The following is a 20,294-nucleotide window of genomic DNA, read 5'->3' as shown; positions in this document are numbered from 1 at the left end:
AGTATAACACGAAGAAGGGCTGCTTGTAACTTTATCGCCCTGGCGCTCTTCAATCTCGCGCCTCATTTCTTTAGAAGTGTGAAAGTCCAATGGATGAGTAGAAAGTATGGTTATCAAGTAACCAAGAACAACAATAACAACGACAACAACAATAATAAATGCTAGGGTCGGTGGCCCCTCATTTCTCTAGAAGAAGCATATATGACAGGAGAATGTACGAAGAAGGCTAGTAGCATCCAACAGAAAGTATGGGTTTTCCATCGCCGATGTCCAATGACAACAGAAAATCCATTGTCAATGCTTACAACAATTGACACCAACAGAGAGATGAGATCCACAGATATGCAACAAATAAGGTGTAATCCTCAGAATGCAAAATTTTAAAGAGGTATAATCATCAGCAATTAGTTACAACACAGATGAACACAAAGTATGTCCAAGGATTCAATAAATGCTAGAGCTCATAGTTTTAAAAGGTCATCTTTCACAAAATTCTGAGCAAGTAATTGGTGAGATAAGCTCCTTCTGGATATGATGGGTCTATTGGATGATCACAGGCTGCTCCAGCTTGCCGCACAACTGTAATCTTTCTTTGTGCCATCGATGCAGCACCCTGAGACAAAAACAGAGGGAAAGTTTACTAGATGCTTGTCAATTAATTGGTGCACCGGTTAGGGAAAGTGATCAAGATTATAGAGCAAAGAGAACAAGAGGTACACCGACGAAGTAGTAGTATATGACAATACTTAAATTAACATAGGAGATAATGCTTAAAAAAACTGCATGGAAATTTAGGATTCAATGTAGCAACCTCAAAAATTTTGGGAGAAGATCTTTGTACATTTTTAACTGAAACTTGATGTAAGATGGTAAGCGGGATGAATTACATATTGCTCACTTGGTTTAGAGCATTTAGCGGGAGTACATCACTGAACTGCAGCTATATATTGAATTAGGCAATGCCAGCAAATTTAAAAGCAAATTTATAAGAATAGGACGTTCTAGTTCACCAATTCCTGAAACATAGCTTTCATTCATGATAAATAAAGATGGGTTTCTGGCTATAGTACTGATTATAAACCACACGCAATGACATTGAAGCATACACACAAACTATGCTTTTGGCTATTAGAATGTCTAGGCTATGAGACATGGGATTTCCAAGAATTGTGAAAGATTAACCAAAAGTTTACAATGAGAGCATAATTCAGGAATTGTATCATAAACCATTTTCCAGGAGATCTTATATCACGGTGATGGAATTTTAGATATTGATATGTCAACTTAGAAGTTTAAAGAGAGACTATGATCGATTATCGGTGTATAGTAATTGTGCATATTTATCTTTACTCTATACTCAAATTCATAACCCTATGCTGTGCATTGGCCTATTTTGATCAAATTTCAATGAGACCACCCAACAGGGATAGATGATAAATAAATGACACACGTTGAGCTTATTGAAGTGATAAATTGAGTCTCAAAGTTAACAAAGGATTGCCGCAGGTGATAGAAGTGAGTATGAATTTTCATCTATAAAAGTGAAAAAATATCACTTGCCTGAAGGGTACGCAGGAATGTTCCGCTTTGAGTCATAGCTCCTGAACATGAACATGTCATGAGGAGGCCTCCTCTCTTGGTAACTTGCATTGCTAATGAGTTCAAATTTCTATACATACCAGATGCGCTTTGTAGAACCTGAGAATTAGAAACAACAAATAATTGGAAATCATGTGATGATCACAGAAAATTTACTTAAGCATACAAAATATTCCCAGACAACCCTGCAACCTTACTCCACAAGGGAAATGAGAGGGCCGAAAAGAACTTATGATTGCATTATTTAAGACCCTTCTCATGATAGAAATTTGATAAAGCTATCGCAAATTGTAATGTATTCATATGCCTTCCAAATGGTAAAACCATTTTCCTCATTAACATGAAACAACAAATGTAAGAGTGCACTTCTCATTAGAAGCAATAAATATCAACATGCAAAGTTTCATAATTATTTCCTACTCAAAATCTAGACATATGGTATGCTAACACCTCATGAAATTTAAAGCTTAATCAATCCAGCACTGCCAAAACTTCTAGGTTTTATAATGAAAAACAAGCATTAGACAAACGAGTTCAAATTGGATTCTCCTATTTAAGGTGCCAAAATGACGCTTCAGCTGCAAATAACTGTCCAACCAAAAGTATTCTTGCAGCCTAATCTGGTTGCATACTAGTGAAACCAAAAAAATCAATTAAAGGAAGTAGAACAGTATTTGGAAAATATTGACAACAAAATACGCCTACAGACTAGAATAAACTTGTATGAAAGTTGGCAGTTGAGGAAAAACCTTTCTTCTAGGTGCTAGTTTGGGAGGATCTAGAATCACTAAATCCCATGATTCATTTCTGGATGCTGCTCTTTTCATGAATTCAGTTGCATCTTCTCTGAGAAATGAAACACTAGCTGGGTCCAGCTTATTAAGGATGATATTCTCTTTGGCAAGCTCCAAAGCCGGCAATGAGGAATCAATCCCTGATAATGTCATAATTATAAAATTTAATCAGACATATAACCTACAATCTTGATAACATCAAGGATAAGTACTTGTCACTTATTTAGTTCTGCGCCTACCCCATTCAACAGTCTAAACACAGGCATATGTTTACTATATCAAACACCACTACTACAATAGAAATCCAAAATTACTAGATATAAGCTAGTATGGAACTGTATTCGAGCTTACAGTTTTTTACCAAGGACATCAGTAGCACCTCCACGTGCTGCATTGAAAGCAAAACCACCAGTGTAGCAGCACACATCAAGAACTTTCTGATCCTTAGAAATTAATGATATGAGCTGACGGTTTTCACGTTGGTCTGCATAAAATCCAGTTTTCTGACCTTCCAATGATACCAAGTAGCACACTCCATTCTCCATTACCTTGCACAGTAACTTGATAACATTAAGCAACTGGTAGGCCAGCACTACATAACAATGGATATGCATAAAATATATTACCAGTACCACTTTTCTGAAGCGATTTGAGGGGAATATATAATAGAACAGTAAAATAGGTTAAAAAAAATTCAGAGATGTCCAATATCTCACAAAGAATTAATGAACTCATGCATCCAATAAATTACATGTTGAACCCATTGACAACTACCTAAGTATAGACTAAAGTGGTGATATTTTGGATGCAAGTACATTCCTCAGCGTCTGCGCACACACAGAGATGGGTAACCACATGCCAACGAAATTATATTTGGTAAAGCTAATCATGAATCATGTAGAGGTTCCACCTGAATTCTAGTATGTTTAGCAAACAATACATGACCAATTACATGAAGAAAATATTTACAAGAAAACATCACGGAAGACTTGTTTGAATTGACATTTACAAGTTTTGAGCAAAATCCAAATAGTAATCAATGCTAAGAATAATACTTTAAGCTTCCTATAGGGATCAATTAATGCTATCTGCACTTATATTATTATCAATGTTTCTATAAAGAACGTACCCCACAAAATTTGTACACATCTTTTGGTTTACTTGTACTTTTGATATATTCTAGTACTCAACTCCAACCTACCCTGTAGTTCTGGTTATACTATTTCATTTTCCCCTATAAAATAAGAGGGCTGATACATGTTTATGAACCATTAAAAGCATACGCATGAGCTTACTTGAACTTGAATCAAATAGTTCAGAAAGATAAACAAAAAGGGTCTCTTGTTGCACTAAATAATGCCATTTCTAGCATTGTAATATTTTCCAGTGTCAGCAAATTTTTGAATCTTAACCTGCAAGGATCTTGGAACATATGATAAAGTTAATTTTGGGCCATACCTTCACTCTTCCGGTATATGGTGATGTCTTTTCTTTTGAATCTAATATATCCAGTCCTTCTTCCTTTAAAATATCAACAGATGGCCTCCAATTTACGTGGTTTACACCATTAATTCTACCAACATGGAGCTCTATTTCTTGTTTGTATTTCTCAACCCAAGCAGCAGATGAAGCTACCACAGCAACATCACCAAAAACGTCAACGATTAGGCCTGATAATCTGTAATATATTAAGGAACAAAAACCCATAACTAAAAGAAATTATTTGGAGATAATCTAGAGTAAGATGGAAAATCAGAAGCAGCATGCAAGAAAAATTTGAATTTGCGCATGAGACTCTTAAGGAAGGACAAGTCATGTCTAAGCATCCAAGTATCATATGCAAGAGCCATGTTGGTATTTTATTTAAGTAACTTGAATGTAGACGTCATGCGGTGAAATATGAGGAACAATGCAGCATTAAAATGCACGAAAACTTCATTACCTGTCTCCTTCACTGTTGACCAACCGATATGCATTAGTATCGGCTGATGGAAGCCCCATCCTCTTACGTAATTCTACAGCAGCATCAAATCTTATCTCAATCAGTCTTTCCATATCCAATGCACAATAAGGATCCCTGAGAAGTTAAAAACAATTTAAGTAATGAATGTATGGTAGGACCATGATTGAAATATTCATTATGATTACCTTGTCGCCTCTTCTTCAAGCTGCATAAGTCGAACACAAAACATGGATACAGAGTTGTATACACCCCATCCAATTGGCTTCTCAGTTCCATCTGCTACAAGAACAGTATCACCTGTTTTTGGGGGCGGTCTACCAACTATTCTATCAACTGCACCGCTGTAAACCATTGGACTTCCATCTCGAAAGAGTTGTGTCTTCCCTTTTTTCAGAACTACTCTTGCTAGACCTACGAAAACAACTTAGTGTGATCAACCTCCAAATATAACTTAAGTTCACCTAGAGTTAGAAGTAGAAATTGGGTAGTTTTATGTCTTCTATTATTTGTGCCTACTAAACATTGAGACTATATTTTGTTCTTGCCCCAAGGTTAAGCCTAACTACATCACTGGGCCTTATATTGCGAGGTGGATACCAATTTGAGTTAAGTACATGCACGTTAAATGAAATTCAAAAGGAGGCACATGAAAACTCCAATTTTTTGGAGAAGATTGATAACCAACAAGATCAGAGTGAAGGCGCAATTGAGTAAGGCACAACTGAGTATGAAGCGCAAAACATTTTTTGCACGCCTCGAGAATGACGGGCTAAAAGTGTTGCATTCGATTAATCCAACGAACCCAAGTGGCCCAACCTCCTCGATTTTGGATTTGATTTAAAGTTGTCATCGATTCAAGTTAGGATCAGGATGCTAACCATATGGTCTGGTTAGACAGTTTCATGTTTATCAAGTTGGGTGGTTATCTTGAATATCTAAAGGATATGATCGATCGGAGTGTAATCCCACGGTTGTGATTAAACCATGATGGGTAGGGTTAATCACAAATATCTATATAAAGGGTGGGAGTCCCTCCTCTCAACCGTACACAGAAAAGAGACATAATTCCCATCATTGGCTACGGAATGAGAGAGGAGAAGACTTCTATTATTTTCGTCGGTGAACGGTAACTTTAATCTGAATTTTCTAGTTCAATTATTCATGTCTAGATCGTTATATTATCCAACAGTGGTATCAGAGCCGGATTGTGTATGAATTTTTGATCTAGAATTTAAGTTTTTTTTTCGGATTATTAGAAGAAAAAAATCTCAACGATTTGCAAGTTCGGCCATGGTTTTCTTCTGCACATGATTAAAATATTTTTGCTGCGCATGAACTTTCTTTATCTTTCTTTATTAGAATGATTTAATCTTTACTGCTGGAGTTCTTTTGATCTACAATAATTTCATCTTTGCCACTAGATGAAGAAAACTCCAGCCATGGCCACAGAACTTTTCTGCAACATAAATTTTTTTTTAATCATGGCCACAGCAAACTTTTCAGCGGAACTTTTTCCAAGTTAAAATATATACATACATATTTTTGTATGCATGGGCTGCTCTTCACGGAAGATCCATGGCTGCTTGAAATAATAATAATTTTTTTTGAGATTTCATCTGCTCCTAGCGGGGATACGGCGTGGCGGCGGTAGTCTTGGGTCGGGTGGGTTGGGGTTAGGGTTAGGGTTTTAGTTAATTAGTTAATTAATTAGTTTAATTGATAAATAATTAGATTAATTAATATAATTAAATATCTTTTAGTTTTTTAGTTACATAACTCCATAACCCATTAAGTCAGACCCGATCCAGTATATAATGGACCCGACCCGCTACAATTAAAATTTTGACCCAACCCATTATGTAATGGGTCAGACCCATTAATTTCCAGACCCGACCCATTACAGTTTTGACCACTCATTTTGTTTTGGTCGCTATAGATCCGTTTTAAGTCCGATTTGAGCCCATAAATAGTCGTTGGAAAGATAATTATGTGTACTTTTCAACTATACAGTTTTTAGTTTTATTTTATAAAGTTTTAATAGAGGAATTTGGACAATTCATAAAGATTATTGTATGCACATAAAGATAATTGATTTACTATGATTATATCCTTAATTCAGGTGGGGTAAATATTTGGGTTCATGATAAAATTGATTAAAGTATTAGATCAACCTATGGGGTTAAGGAAGATCAGTAAAACAGTCACTTAGAAATTATGGTAGAGTAGGTTAGTGTCTTGCTCAAAGATGATCAACCTATAATACCCTAATTTTCTAAGATTGAGTTTAGTCTCATTCAGACTGGAAGGTTAAACTTACCTGTGGATGGACTACTAGTCTTGCCCAAAGGTGTCTAGGAAATCCACTACAGGATAAGTGGTGCAGGATAGTTAAAACATGTCAGTGAGAGGAGAATAACCTTATTGCCCAAAGGTTAGGAAATGTTCAAATCAAACTGATGTTGTGTAGGCTAGTCCTGTAGGTGATTATATATCACATTTGGGGGGCGAATAGCATGTCAAATCAATTGCCCAAAGGTGTGATGAGATGACCCCCCCGCCTGTCCCGCAGAGTGGAGGGTTACATACGTAAAACACTCTGACTCATCCATTCTAACCCTAAATTGGATGTGAAAATATTAAAGTTAATAAAATTGAAGGTCTCATTTGATTTATAAGTCCATGGTGTAATGCAGATGGACGGCCAGTTTATCCAGAAGCATCTGACTGAGATTGAGCCCCTAACCGGTTCCAACTATGATAACTGGAAGATGCAAGTTGAAATAGTACTTGGGTGTCTTGACTACGACTATGTTCTCACTGAAGATAAGCCAGAAGAGCATGATGAGTCATCAAGTCAATCTGAAAAGAAATCTCATGCTAAGTGGGTCAAAGCTAACAAGCTTGCAATGCTGATCATTAGAGCATCGGTGGACCAGACTATTCGTGGAGGGATTCCGGCTTGTGAAACTGCTAAGGAGTTGCTTGAGACTATCAAGAAGCAGTTTGAGGGATCCGTTAGAGCGAGACAGTACAATTATCTGGTCAAACTCATTAATCTGAAATATGATGGAAGTGGTGATGTTCGGCAGCATATTTTGAAGGTCTCTCAGTTGATCATTCGTCTCAGGGAGCTGGGACTTCAGTTAGAGGATGATCTAATGGTTCATTTTGCAGTCGCTTCTCTACCAAGCAAATTTGACACTTTTAAGGTAAACTATAGTTCTCAAGACAGGAAATGGAAGAGCGGCTGAAAACAGAAAAAGCTGAGATGACAAATCTAGCACATGACAAGCTTGGACTAAATAAGGCAGGAAAGAAATCCTTCAAGTATCAAGGACGCAACAAGGGGAAGAAGTCTTTTGATAATCTTTCAACTATTTCTAGCACTTCTTTAGCAAGTAAAAAGGTTGAATGTTTCTTCTGCAAGAAACCTGGTCATATGAAGAGAGACTGTCTAAAATATAAGCAGTGGCTGAAGAAGAAGGGAGGGAATAATCCACAGTCGGAAGGCAAGGACAAATGAGCAACTGCTTTTGGGAAACTCACAGCCTTTGGAGGTGGAGCTCGTTGGGACTTTCAGTCTGCACTTGGATTCTGGAGTTTCCTTAGTTTTATCAGACACTTTCTATGTACCTCCTATGAGAATGAATTTTATTTCAGTTTCTAGATTTTCTGAATCTGGTTATAGTTTTGTTTTTGAGAATAATTTTGTTTCTATCAAAATGGTTTGGATGTTATCAGACATGGTTTCTTAATTGACGGTCTTTATAGATTAAATCTGGATGCATCTCTTCTTTCCCCTCTCTGTATGTCTGTGAATTCATTTTCTTCTGGTACAAAACATCCTAGGATTAATAGTAATTCAGGAGTGAAGGTCTCCTTGACCTCATTCATACAGATTTTTGTGGACCTTCCCATTCTCTCTCATAGTGGTCAGCGATACTTCATCTCTTTTATAGATAATTTTTTGCGTTATGCCTATATTTTTCGTCTTCACCACAAATATGAGGCACTGGATGTTTTCAAGATCTTTCAAGCTAAAGTTGAAAAACAATTAGAAAAAAAGATTAAATCTGTGCGTTCTGATCGAGGTGGGGAATTCTATGGTAAAAGCGATCAGGACGGCACAAATCATGGTCCTTTCATTGAGTACTTAAGGTCACAAGGCATTGTTCCTCAGTACACTCTCCCAGGTTCTCCACAGCAAAATAGAGTAGCTGAAAGAAGAAATCGTACTTATCAAGATGTTGCTCGCAACATGATGAGTCATATGGCTTCCGAGAAAACCCTGTCGATCGCTGCAAATACCTCAAAATCAGTGGGAGTCGATTCCTCATTCTAGTATTATATGTAGATGATATATTGTTTGCCAGCAGCGATATTCATCTCCTACATGAGACTAAAGTTTTTCTTTCGAGGCATTTTGATATGAAAGACCTCGGAGATGCTCATTATGTTTTGGGCATCAAGATCCATAGAGATTGAACTAAAGGCTTGTTGGGCTTATCTCAAAGGGCTTATATTGAGAAAGTCATTCAACGATATGGTATGAAGTTTTGTGCACCAGGTGAAACCCCAGTTGTCAAAGGAGATACGTACAACAAATCTCAATGCCCATGAAATGAAGTTGAGCGTAGGCTCGTGAACTCTGAGGAGTATGTCTCTGCAGTTGGCAGTCTAATGTATGCTGAACTCTGAGGAGTATGTCTCTGCAGTTGGCAGTCTAATGTATGCGGTGTCATGCATCAGGCCAGACATCAGTTATATCGTCTAATGTATGCGGTGTCATGCATCAGGCCAGACATCAGTTATATCATGGGAATATTAGGCAGGTTTCAACAAAATCCTGGTGTAGCTCATTGGAAAGCTGTAAAGAAGGTTTTACGGTATTTGCAGAGGACTAAGGATTTCATGTTGGTCTACATAAGGTCTGAAAATCTAGAAGTCGTTGGTTATTCAGATTCAGATTTCGCAGGATGTGCTGATAGCAGAGAATCAACATCAGGTTATATATTTCTGCTCGCTGGAGGAGCAGTTTTCTGGAAAAATGCCAAGCAGTCCTTAGTGACGACATCCACCATGGAGGCAGAGTTTGTTGTTGTTCTTGAAGCAACATTGCATGCCTCTTGGCTCAAGAATTTCATCAGTGAACTAAAGGTGGTGAATTCCATTTAGAGACCAGTAAAATTGTATTGTGACAATCAAGCAGTCGTACAGTTTGTAAAGAACAAGAATTTTTCTAGCAGGAATAAGCACAGTACAGTTTGTAAAGAACAAGAATTTTTCTAGCAGGAATAAGCACATCGGTGTGAAGTACTTGTTAGTCCTTGATAAGGTCGAACAAGGATTGATTGAGGTTCCTCATCTGCCGACTCAATTGATGATTGCTGATCCTTTGACCAAGGGAATTTTTCCAGGGCTCTTCAAGGAACATGTATCCAGTATGGGAGTTTTAGAGTCTTTCGATTTTATATGATCAGTGAGATTCAGTTGTCGTAGTAGTTTTGTTTTATTTTCAAGTACTATATTCTGGATTGCTTTGAGCTCATAAAGAAACTATTGTGCTAATTTTTAGCAGTTTGATATTTTCAAGCATTGTGTTCTTGGTCATTGTTGCTTGATATATATTTTAAAGTAAAGAAAACTAAAGTTTAAAGTAAAGAGTTTCAAGTTAATTGTAAAGAAACTCGAATTAAAGACAGTGGTCCATAGAGTCATAAAGGTTAAAGTAAAGAGACTCTTAAATTTGTGCAGAAGCTGAATGTGATTGGGCATCACATTTGAGGCTTTCGTTCTGGACTAAAGGTGATGGTTTTCACAAGGCGGATGCCAGTAAAAGTTTCAGAACGGCATACACGTTTGTGTATGTTGCAGAGGACACTTAAGGGCGTACATCGGATTTGACCATAAGGGATGTACGGCTCTATTACACTCCACTAAAACCACCATAAGGAAAATGTCTTTAGAACATTAGTGGTACTAGCAGTTGGACCGTGGAGTGACCTTGTGTCATATTAGAGCATATAGTGTTTTCATGATCAACCATTAGTGGTACTTTTGTTTTAAGAAAAAGGTTTTGGAAACTATCCTAATTAGAATCATGGCAACAAGTTGTTTTCTAAAATAAATGGGTGCGCACCCGACTTTTGAAAGTTTTTGAAAATTTAAATATTTTTGAAAATTAAAATGAGGTATGTTGTGCCAAGTGGGAGATTGTTGGGTTCGATTAATCCAACGAACCCAAGTGGCCCAACCTCCTCGATTTTGGATTTGATTTAAAGTTGTCATCGATTCAAGTTAGGAGAAGGATGCTAACCATATGGTCTGGTTAGACAGTTTCATGTTTATCAAGTTGGGTGGTTATCTTGAATATCTAAAGGATAGGATCGATCGAAGTGTAATCCCACGGTTGTGATTAAACCATGATGGGTAGGGTTAATCACAAACATCTATATAAAGGGTGGGGGTCCCTCCTCTCAGCCGTACGCAGAAAAGAGACATAATTCCCATCATTGGCTACGGAAGGAGAGAGGAGAAGACTTCTATTATTTTCGTCGGTGAACGGTAACTTTAATCTGAATTTTCTAGTTCAATTATTCATGTCTAGATCGTTATATTATCCAACAAAAAGCTAAGCCATAGAATTGTGCTTTGAGCATAAAGTAAATTTCATGCAACAAACAGCCTACGAGAGGCTGTCGATATGGAAGCATCTTCAGATACCCTAAAATTGACAAGAGACCAACCTAGGATATCTGGAAACATCAAGAAATGACTGAAATCAGTTTAAGCGGCTGAATAATAGCAGGGTGGTAACCAATACATGCGACATGAGACTCAGCTAAGGATCGTATTATTTTCGACACAGCAAGCTTGAACCTCAGAGTGGACAAATCGGAATCCAGTCTACGATCGATCCAAAGTGAAGCTCTGTGTCTATTACCAAGAATGAATTCTTATTCAAAAAGTACGTTTTTTCAAATTTTTTTCACCTACGCTGTTCGAAACTATAATTCTCTGACACAAATCATCAAACAGGAAATGTGCTCACACTTCCATGTGTTTCTACCACTAAAATAACAAAGACTTCATAAACCATATACATTGTTCTCAGTTACTATACTTATATCTTCCTCCTAATAGCTAACGCTTTTATGCTACTCTTTCTTTCTTTTTTCTTTTTTTTAAATTTAATTTAAAAAAGTGGATAAAAAATGATACCTTTGCGGTTGGCAGCGATTTCTTGAAGGGTGGTAGTTTTGGCGGCGGAGCAAGAGAAGGATTTCACTAGATGAGTGGGGAGCTGCAATTTCGGCAATATCATTGTTGTCTTTGGATAATTTTGGAGGGTAATGTTGAACTATAAATAAAAATGATGAAGATGAGGTGGTGAAAAATAAATTCGTTCATAAGCTGGGGAGTTTTTTGCATTTCAGTTCCAATGTCTATCGAACGAATGTTTACAGTTTTGTCCATCCGAACTTTCATTACTGTATATTAGTTCTCACAAAACATTATATACTTGCAAACTATATTTTTCTTGGTAGATTCTCAGAGTGAGGTCCTGATTCCATATTTCCATGAATCTCCATTTTTCTGTTAGCATTTTGCAGTTATCCACTTTTATTTTATACTCCCTTAAATCTTCAACATTTCAGACTAATCCTCAAATCATTGACATTGCTATTGGAACCCACCCACACACACCTCCTTAAAAGTTGTGTCTAATTGTTAGTCATTGTAATCATTAAAATTGCTACTAGGTGCCATAATTCTTTTAAGTTCTTCAAATTATTCCTTCCAATCAAAACTAGCAGAATTGGGGGATCTAATAGCAAAATCAATGCTTGTTTGGATTTGGAGGGGCTGAAGGGAAGTTAGGGGAACCTAGGGGAAGTTAAGTTAAGGAAAGAGAAGAGAATTTCTAAAACTTGTTTGGGAAACTAGTAATGTGAATCAAGGGGAAGTTATTTCACTCCGTTTGGAAAGTGTAATAACGGGAAGGGAAGGGAAGGGAATATATATAAATTGACATAAATACCCTCACATATTATTAAGTTATATTATTGTTAGAAATTTTAGCCGTTGGATTTTGATCTTAGCTAGGGGTAAATATGTCTATCTACATTTGTTGTATTCCCCCTCTTTACCTTCACCCCCATTACACCCCAAATTGGGGGGGGGATCATGTTATTTTTTCACCTCCTTTCACCTCCCCTCACCCCTATTAACTTGCTATATTTACTTCCCAAACAAGGTTAAAAGTTACCCTCCCTTCCCCTCACCCCCATTACCCTCAATCCAAACAAGGGATTAATTTAAGCCAATAGTTTCGTCGTTCCATAAAGAATTGTTGGAGCACCAATGGCATATCCTTAAATAAATTCCTTAAAAATAGCTCTGATATCTTGGGATAGATACATTTGCTGGTGAGGAGATGTTCCGCACCCAAAATTATAACTAACTATGATTTCAATTAGGAAAACAAGTTATTTTAGGAAATACAATTAAGGAGAGAAGTATAATTTATGATCAATTAGATTTCTTCAACTACACCTAATTTTTATCTCGTTATCAAGTAAAAGCTCTGCACTTTCCATAAAAAAAAATTCTGCACTTCTTAATTCCTCACTTAACTAAGAAATGTAACCTTTTAAAACTCTTTTCTTTAAAAGTCAAACTATTCAATCTATCCAAATTCTATTTTTTTTTTCATTTTGAAACTCCTATATTTATAATCAATATTTGCAATTTTTTTATTTACATTTTCTACGAGGATCTTCCAAAAATTATTTAGGTACCATAGTATTTTCTATCTTACATTGCTTTCAGTTATAATATATTTTACAAAAAATCTAGTTTACCAAAGACAAAAATACCCTTTCGTATTTTAGCTTATTTTTTTTTCAATTAAAAAATAAATAAAAAACTTATTTTGTAGCTCGGAAGCAAACCTCTTAACTTAAATCCAACTATTAAATAATAACAACGTTGAGTGACCCAACTTAGCACACACTGGGACCCAGGGGTCCCACTTTTTATCAGTTAAAAAACGCTGTCCTAATAAGGAAACCAAAGTCTTTCTGTAGCCTTGTTTTATGTCCTCTCAGTCTCTTTCTCTCTGTTTTCGTTCTTAGAATTTGAGAGAAATTTCTCTGGTTCCAGTTTCAATTGTCAATGGAGAAAGCTTCTTCTTTCTTGTCCTCGATCCTCGGCCGCAGCAGCGGCCCTTCTGATCCCTCAGCAAAAGTCACCTCCATCTTCATATACCCCGTCAAATCCTGCAGGGGCATTTCTGTTCCTAAAGCTCCCATCGCTTCAACTGGTAAAAAGACTGCTCCTTTTCTCGTTTCCTGGATTCTGCTTTGCGTGAGAATTCATGGGTGCTTTTTGTTTTCTGTTTTGGTCCTGATTTGACCATTATTTCTTAGAATTTGACTTCAAGGCGGTGCCCAGTTCCGAAGGTGATTCATTTTTCACTCCTTAATCAATTTTAGGGGGGGAGTTTAGTATAAGTTTAAGTTTAATCCGAAGGTACAGCTTATGCAATTTGATGTTAACTTGGTGTGTGTGTGTGCGTGCATAAATTCATATGCTGATTTTTAAAGATAACTGATGTCTCTAATTAGGCCACAGACAACAGAAGCGATGAAGATGGTATTATCATATGAAATAAATCATGAGACCCTGGCAAAGGCCGCCTTAGGACTGATCAATTATGATACTTGTTATTGACAATGCCCCATTGATTTCTTTCATCTCTATTTGGTATAGTTCATACGTCCGATCCATAATCAAATAATAATTTTTCTTAACATTTCTTGCCATTTAAATCTTTTCTTTGTTGATTTATCACTTTATTGTGCAGGATTTCAATGGGATCGTCATTGGTTGGTCGTAAACTCCAAGGGAAGGGCATACACTCAAAGGGTTGAACCTAAGCTTGCATTGGTTGAGGTAGAACTGCCAACAGATGCCTTTAATGAGGATTGGGAGCCAACAGATGGTTCATTTTTAGGTATTTTGTTACACATACATGTCATTAACTTCTCCAAAAATTGTTTAGGGAGCCTTGTAGACATCTTGACAGTATGACATATAGCATTTACTGTCATTAGTTAGAATGTACGATATAATAATTATGCATATATAATCAAATCAATGATGTTTAGCTAATCGTGTAAGGAAAGATGTGTATGCTCTTGACCTGTTATATGAACCTTTTGTTTGAAATCTATTGATCCTTATATTGAGATTGTTGACGTATCAGACCGGCGTGTCTGACTTCTAGGATTTTCATTGTCTAGTAGAAAATAGAAAGTATCTGTAATTAGTCAGCTTGCTGAGGGCCTCTTTTTTTACCAGCAAAAAGATGAGTTGTGTTACTAAAATCTGTAAAATAACTGATATCATTCTCAGTGAATTAGTAAATTACTCGTGTCCGTTTCATAACACATCGCCAGATTTAGAATTGGAGTGTTCTACATCATGGTTTATGAGGACAATTAGTTCATGTTATGCACTTGACCAACAAAATAGTTATTTGATCGGTAAATTTTGAATAAATAATTCAAAGAATCAGTGCACTAACCTACTGGCCGAGTTCTCAATTTCACAAGTTCTTTCCACAGTAGGGATACATCTTACAGATATTAACCCTCATTGTGGGGAGGAATATTGTCATTTATAGGATGTTACCATAGTTGTTGCATAACTTTTCATATACTTTACTTTTATTGTGTATTATATTTTATTAACTATGGCAGTGTTAGGTAGATAATTTCTATTTTGAATCTTATGATAACCCATAACCTTTCCTTATGTTTCGTCACCCTTCCAACAGTAATAAGGGCCCCCGGAATGGACTTATTAAAGGTTCCTCTGAAGGGAGTATGTGATGTTATTGATGGTATCTCTGTATGGGAGTGGTCTGGCTCTGCATTTGATGAAGGAACTGAAGCATCTGATTGGTTCTCGACTTACCTGGGAAAGCCAAGTCGTTTAGTGCGGTTCAACATTAGTAAGTTTCTTGTGTTATTTTGGGAACATATATTGTTCTTATTTCATCCACTCCAGTATTCTTCACAATGTGTGCTGCTTTAAATGCTCAGTTATCTCCTTTAGTGTTCTTCACAATGTGTGCTGCTTTAAAGGCTCAGTTATCTTCTTTTTTTATAAATATTATTTTAGAAGTATTGTCGTGATTAAATAACCAATCTGAAGTCATAACGATTAAGTCATAATGAGACTTTAGGATTGTGCATGATAGTTTGAAAAACTTTTCTACGCCATAAAATTTGCCAGATAGTTGGTATGTTGATAATTTGAACTGGATGACTATAGTTTAGATTTCGACTTTTATATTGTGATGAGTCTGATGACACATGAGTGACTAATTGGTGTCTGCAACATAGTTAATTTTTTTAATGATAGTTTTAGAATTCTATTTCTGAAATGAAGCATTTCCTTATTTTGTTTAACATACCAACCATTACAGCTGAGGAAATTTTTATATTTCAGCATCAGAAATTAGATCTGTGGAACCAAATTATGCTCAAGGATACAAAATTGTGTTTTCTGATCTGTATCCATTCTTGATAGCATCTCAGGTTAGTGATATAGATATCAGAAGTAGAACAAATATTCTAGCAAACGGTGTAGGGGATAATTATTATTTATGAATGTTATAACCTTCTATTTGCAGCAATCGATCAACAAGTTAAATGAACTTCTTCGTGAACCAGTATCCATCAATCGTTTCAGACCCAAGTAAGAGAATGGAGGAATAAAGCTATTGATTGCATTTTTATTGTTCTTAACAAGATGAATTTTGTGTTCCTTCCATCGATATTGGTATGATGACTAGTCTGTTTCTGTTCATATTGGTTTTGCAGCATTCTTGTTGATGGATGTGAACCGTTTTCAGAGGATTTATGGAAAGTTATCAAAATAAACAACCTTACATTTCGTGGAGTGAAGCTATGTGCACGCTGTAAGGTAACACCTGCGTCATTTCAACTCCATGTTGTTATTAATTATATCAGCCTTATTAAGGTAACACGATGCTTTGTGAATCATAATGTTGTTCACTTGAGAAACAACATGGACAAAAAATGAGGCAGAAATGAGTATGTAATGTTTGTGTTAAAGCTAGCTTGAAGTTTATAAGATGAGAGATAATTGATTGAGATGATTGGCAATGTGCAACAGGGGCCAATTAGGAGAAGCGATAAGATTATAAGTTTATAAGTAATGGAGCAAAAAGAACTAGTGATAGACCTGAGAGAACTTGGTAGGAAGCAATTAAGGAGAATACATGGTTAACTTAATGCTTTCCTATCCCAAAGCGTCAGAACTTCCTACTCAAAGTTGCTTGTTTATACTTCTATGCATTTTCAGTCGCGAAGCTTATTTCTATTGTCAGAAGTCAGATTTAACTTTTCATACAGATATTTTACCCAAAAATATAGTACGTTTTATGTGTATACATACATACATGTAACTAGAAGGGAAATGTGACATGATAAGTACCCGTGTAGTTTCTAATATAATGAAACCCAAATCAAAACAATAGTATACTATTCATAAATTAATTATTTAATATACCACAACCGACTTGGGTTGTTACTAAAATCAAATACTAGTCTCAGCTTAGTACTGAAAGTTTGAAATGCATCATGATTTCCAAATACTCTAATTTTTTTCCGCTCTCTTCAGGTGCCAAACATTGATCAGGAAAGTGGAGTTTCTGCAGCAGAACCAACAGAAACTCTCCTAACATTTCGGTCAGACCATATTCTAAACCTGAAGAAAAAGCTGGGGAAGGTGACCTTCTTCTTTTACTTTGCCATCTAGTTTTCCCCTGCTGAGTGAATAATTATAAATAAGCACTCTCCCAGCTAAGTTGCCAAGCAACAAAACTTGGAGTGTTGATAGAGTGCTATCATTTACTGAATATAATTCATTAAAAAAACGCCGAACAGCTAAAACAGTCATATGTTTTATAAAAATTTCAGTCATTAGTAAGACCATTTATTGTGCAGTTTTCTATATTATTTATAGTTTTCAAACTCGCGTTGTTTTGTTATTTTAGGTATATTTTGGTCAAAATTTGGTGTGTGAGGATTCACTGTCTGCTTCTGGAATAGAAAAGTCAGTTTCAGTGGGAGATCCAGTCTTTGTCTTTGAAAATCACCCTTCTACAGCTGATGCTCCTGTGTAAAATCTGAGACAGTTTAAATCTCCGCCAAAACAGCTTATACGATTTAAGAGGAGAAGTCACTCATTTCCCATCTATTTCTTTTTCTATTTGGAAATTATGTTGAAATAATCAGATCTAGTAGTGGATCTAATAAGGTTTGTCTCGAACTTTCTTTTAGGATATGTATTATGTAACATGGATAATTTTAACTTGTAATAGAATTGTTTGCCTATATGATGTCCTTTTATTTCATATCTGAATTTTAACTGGTAATATATGATGTCCTTTTATTTCATATCTGAATCGAGATTTTACTAGTTCTTTGTTCATCTATAACCAATTCTACATAGCATAAATGCCTTGAGGGCCCAGGGAAAATTTATCCCAACGTATATGATTATTCATCACAGCTACAAACTTCCACAAACATTCCAAAAGAAATTATCAAATTTGTATACAATGCTTCATCGGCATCTGATTATTTCGGTTCTTCCCAGCAAATCACGGGGATTGCAGAAATTCCTAGTGATTCATGAACTTGCCAGCTGCTGTCAATTAATTAACCCCACATATGATATGTTTACACGTCATTTGAAACTTTTGATCCTTTTGGTCCTTAGGCACAGATTCACGTTGAACATGAGCTCCCTAAGTTTGTATTCTTCGGCACATTTTATTTTTTGGTAAATAGGAGTAGACCTCTATAAACCCGTGAATGGAAGAATGACTCATGATTCTTGTTGTGCTCAAGCTTGAGGAGATTTAAAATGGTTTTAATTTAGCTTTTGGATCACTGGGCTCTGATGTTTTATGATTGCCATCAATGAGCCCCAGAGCTCTCTAATGATACTTAAATGTGTTCTTATGTGTCTGTGTATCTAGGTTTTCTCTCTCTCTCTGAAAGTTAGGTTTTACTTGCTCATCAAACTTACTTTCTATGCTTTTCTTGTCCTCCTACATCTATCTTTTGTTTTTCTCCTCCTATTTAACCTAATGAAAACAAACCAATACAAAAATATCAAACCAACTTGCTTCCTCATAGGAATGATAACACCAGTCAAGTTGCATCTTTATAGGTCATGAATTACAAGCAGCTAGGACAAACACCACTTGACTTTTTATAAGTCACAAAATGCACCACCACTAAGAACTACACACTCACACGCATGAAATCTATAAAACTAGGCCTACATGCTAACACCCTTCACTAATTTTTTTTCCTTCCTTGTAAAAAAATGGGGAGCTAGCTATCTTCTACTATCCATCATTTTTTCCCCTGCTCCTAAACCTGTCTCTTTCTTACCCTTTCATGCCCTAACCCAACTCCTAAGAGCCCACCACCACCAAAAGCCTGTCCTACTTCTCCACCACAGAAAGCAAAGCCATGCCCTCCACCAGCCTCTCCGACTCCAAAGCCGAAGCCCTGTCCACCACCTCCTCCAACAACAACAGCATCGCATTGCCCTATTGACACCCTCAAGCTCAGTGCGTGTGTCGATACTCTCGAGTGGCCTTGTGCATGGTGTAATTGGAGGGGGAGCCACTCATGCTTGCTGCCCGGTGCTCACAGATCTAGCTGACCTCGATGCAGCATTTTGCTAGTGCACCACCACCATAAAGGCCAAGGTTCTTGATGTTAAAGTCATCTTGCCTACAGCTTTGGAACTGTTGGTTGATTGTGGGAAGCGTCCAGCCTCTGGGTATCAATGCCCTGCCTAAAGGAGGGAGGAAAAAAAAATCCCTATGGATGACCCTCTACAGAAAATTTTATGGGGAGGTAGGAGATTGTAAGACGCGTATTGGATGGTCATTAACCACTATCTTTAAGATTTGTGATGGGGAACGCGTGTCAAATGTTTCTACCTCCCTGCATGACTTTTTATAGAGGACCCTCTTAAGGTTTTTCCCCCTTGCTTAACGTTAGACAGTTTGTGTCATGAAATTGAAGTATTGACATTAAATAAACTTTGTAATAAATAGTAGCTGAAAACTGCGTGGTATACTGAAGTAACTATATGAGGGAAAACAGAAACAGCATCCTGGCCACGGATTAGGAAGAATGGGAGTAGATTTGATTGCTGGAGGAGTATTGGCTAAAGAGTATTGGCTAAAGGTATGATCAAATTTGCATTGTTGTATTTATTTTGTGTGTTGTTGTCTTTAAAACTTTGAAGGCTATGTATGACTAGTAGGCTCAAAGGAGCTTTTATAGTAAGGCATCTTTGGATGTTTGGACCCCTGATATGAGTAGAGTATGGCTCTTGTTTGTTTGTTATTTGTCGTCTCTCTTCTTTCTTCCTTCCTTCTTTTTTGTTGTTTTTCTTTTCCTTACTTTTGGATATACCTGCTTACCTTACTTTGTCAACAAAAAAAAAAATGGCAGATTAGTAGCACCATCATTTGTTGTGCGCATTGTGCCGGCATTCTTGTATTGACATGTAATGCTTCATACATTGTAAACATCAAGATTTGCATAAATGTTCTTGATACTAGGAGAAACAAATCCATCTCTATTCACACTTATGCAGTTTCAACCATCTTCAATTATTCGCGTAAAACCCTTAAAAACAAACAGGACTACAGGACAGTTGCAGGCAGTTCACTTCTTAATTTAGTCCATTCCCACAAATTTTTTTATTAGAGTCATAAACAACATATAAAGCAAGTGATGGGTAGTTTCAGCCGGGAAGCGAGGCTTTCAGTAGCCCCTCCCAGGCTTTGGAAAGCAGCGGTAGTC

At 36.6% G+C, this 20,294-nt stretch overlaps 2 protein-coding genes across 3 annotated transcripts; one reads left to right on the top strand and one right to left on the bottom strand.

Moving 5' to 3' along the window:
- On the bottom strand, positions 353–11,811 carry LOC109845567 (ribosomal RNA large subunit methyltransferase I-like). Of its 2 annotated transcripts, none has more exons than XM_020414833.1 (8): positions 11,578–11,811; positions 4,542–4,767; positions 4,336–4,470; positions 3,852–4,071; positions 2,755–2,953; positions 2,349–2,533; positions 1,561–1,698; positions 353–613 (listed from the first exon to the last, which is right to left on the bottom strand). In XM_020414833.1, the coding sequence occupies exons 1-8, from the start codon at positions 11,678–11,680 to the stop codon at positions 485–487; spliced, it is 1,335 nt and encodes a 444-aa protein (XP_020270422.1). In that variant the 5' UTR covers positions 11,681–11,811; the 3' UTR covers positions 353–484. The 2 variants fall into 2 exon arrangements, with proteins under 2 accessions (XP_020270422.1, XP_020270424.1); XM_020414835.1 differs by having other exon boundaries at positions 2,755–2,941; positions 11,578–11,810.
- LOC109845541 (mitochondrial amidoxime reducing component 2-like) lies at positions 13,448–17,809 on the top strand. The gene is made up of 8 exons (XM_020414800.1): positions 13,448–13,681; positions 14,225–14,374; positions 15,200–15,376; positions 15,877–15,965; positions 16,061–16,125; positions 16,251–16,353; positions 17,074–17,181; positions 17,450–17,809. Exons 1-8 carry the CDS (start codon positions 13,534–13,536, stop codon positions 17,576–17,578), a joined length of 969 nt encoding a protein of 322 aa, XP_020270389.1. The 5' UTR covers positions 13,448–13,533; the 3' UTR covers positions 17,579–17,809.

This window comes from Asparagus officinalis, chromosome 6 (genome assembly GCF_001876935.1).
Source record: "Asparagus officinalis chromosome 6, Aspof.V1, whole genome shotgun sequence".
Lineage (NCBI taxonomy): Eukaryota > Viridiplantae > Streptophyta > Magnoliopsida > Asparagales > Asparagaceae > Asparagus > Asparagus officinalis.
Note: the sequence above shows the minus strand (reverse complement) of the source record. Positions and strands in the feature narration are given on the sequence as shown.

What these genes read in the sequence shown, in the direction of transcription:
- LOC109845567 (XM_020414833.1), bottom strand. Translation starts at nt 11,680, where the DNA reads ATGATATTGCCGAAATTGCAGCTCCCCACTCATCTAGTGAAATCCTTC. An exon ending in CATATACCGGAAGAGTGAAG is followed by an intron (nt 2,954 to 3,851) that starts GTATGGCCCAAA and finishes AATGTTATCAAG; the next exon opens with TTACTGTGCAAGGTAATGGA. An exon ending in CATTCCTGCGTACCCTTCAG is followed by an intron (nt 614 to 1,560) that starts GCAAGTGATATT and finishes TTTTTGTCTCAG; the next exon opens with GGTGCTGCATCGATGGCACA.
- LOC109845541 (XM_020414800.1), top strand. Translation starts at nt 13,534, where the DNA reads ATGGAGAAAGCTTCTTCTTTCTTGTCCTCGATCCTCGGCCGCAGCAGC. An exon ending in CATTCTTGATAGCATCTCAG is followed by an intron (nt 15,966 to 16,060) that starts GTTAGTGATATA and finishes TTCTATTTGCAG; the next exon opens with CAATCGATCAACAAGTTAAA. An exon ending in AGCTATGTGCACGCTGTAAG is followed by an intron (nt 16,354 to 17,073) that starts GTAACACCTGCG and finishes CGCTCTCTTCAG; the next exon opens with GTGCCAAACATTGATCAGGA.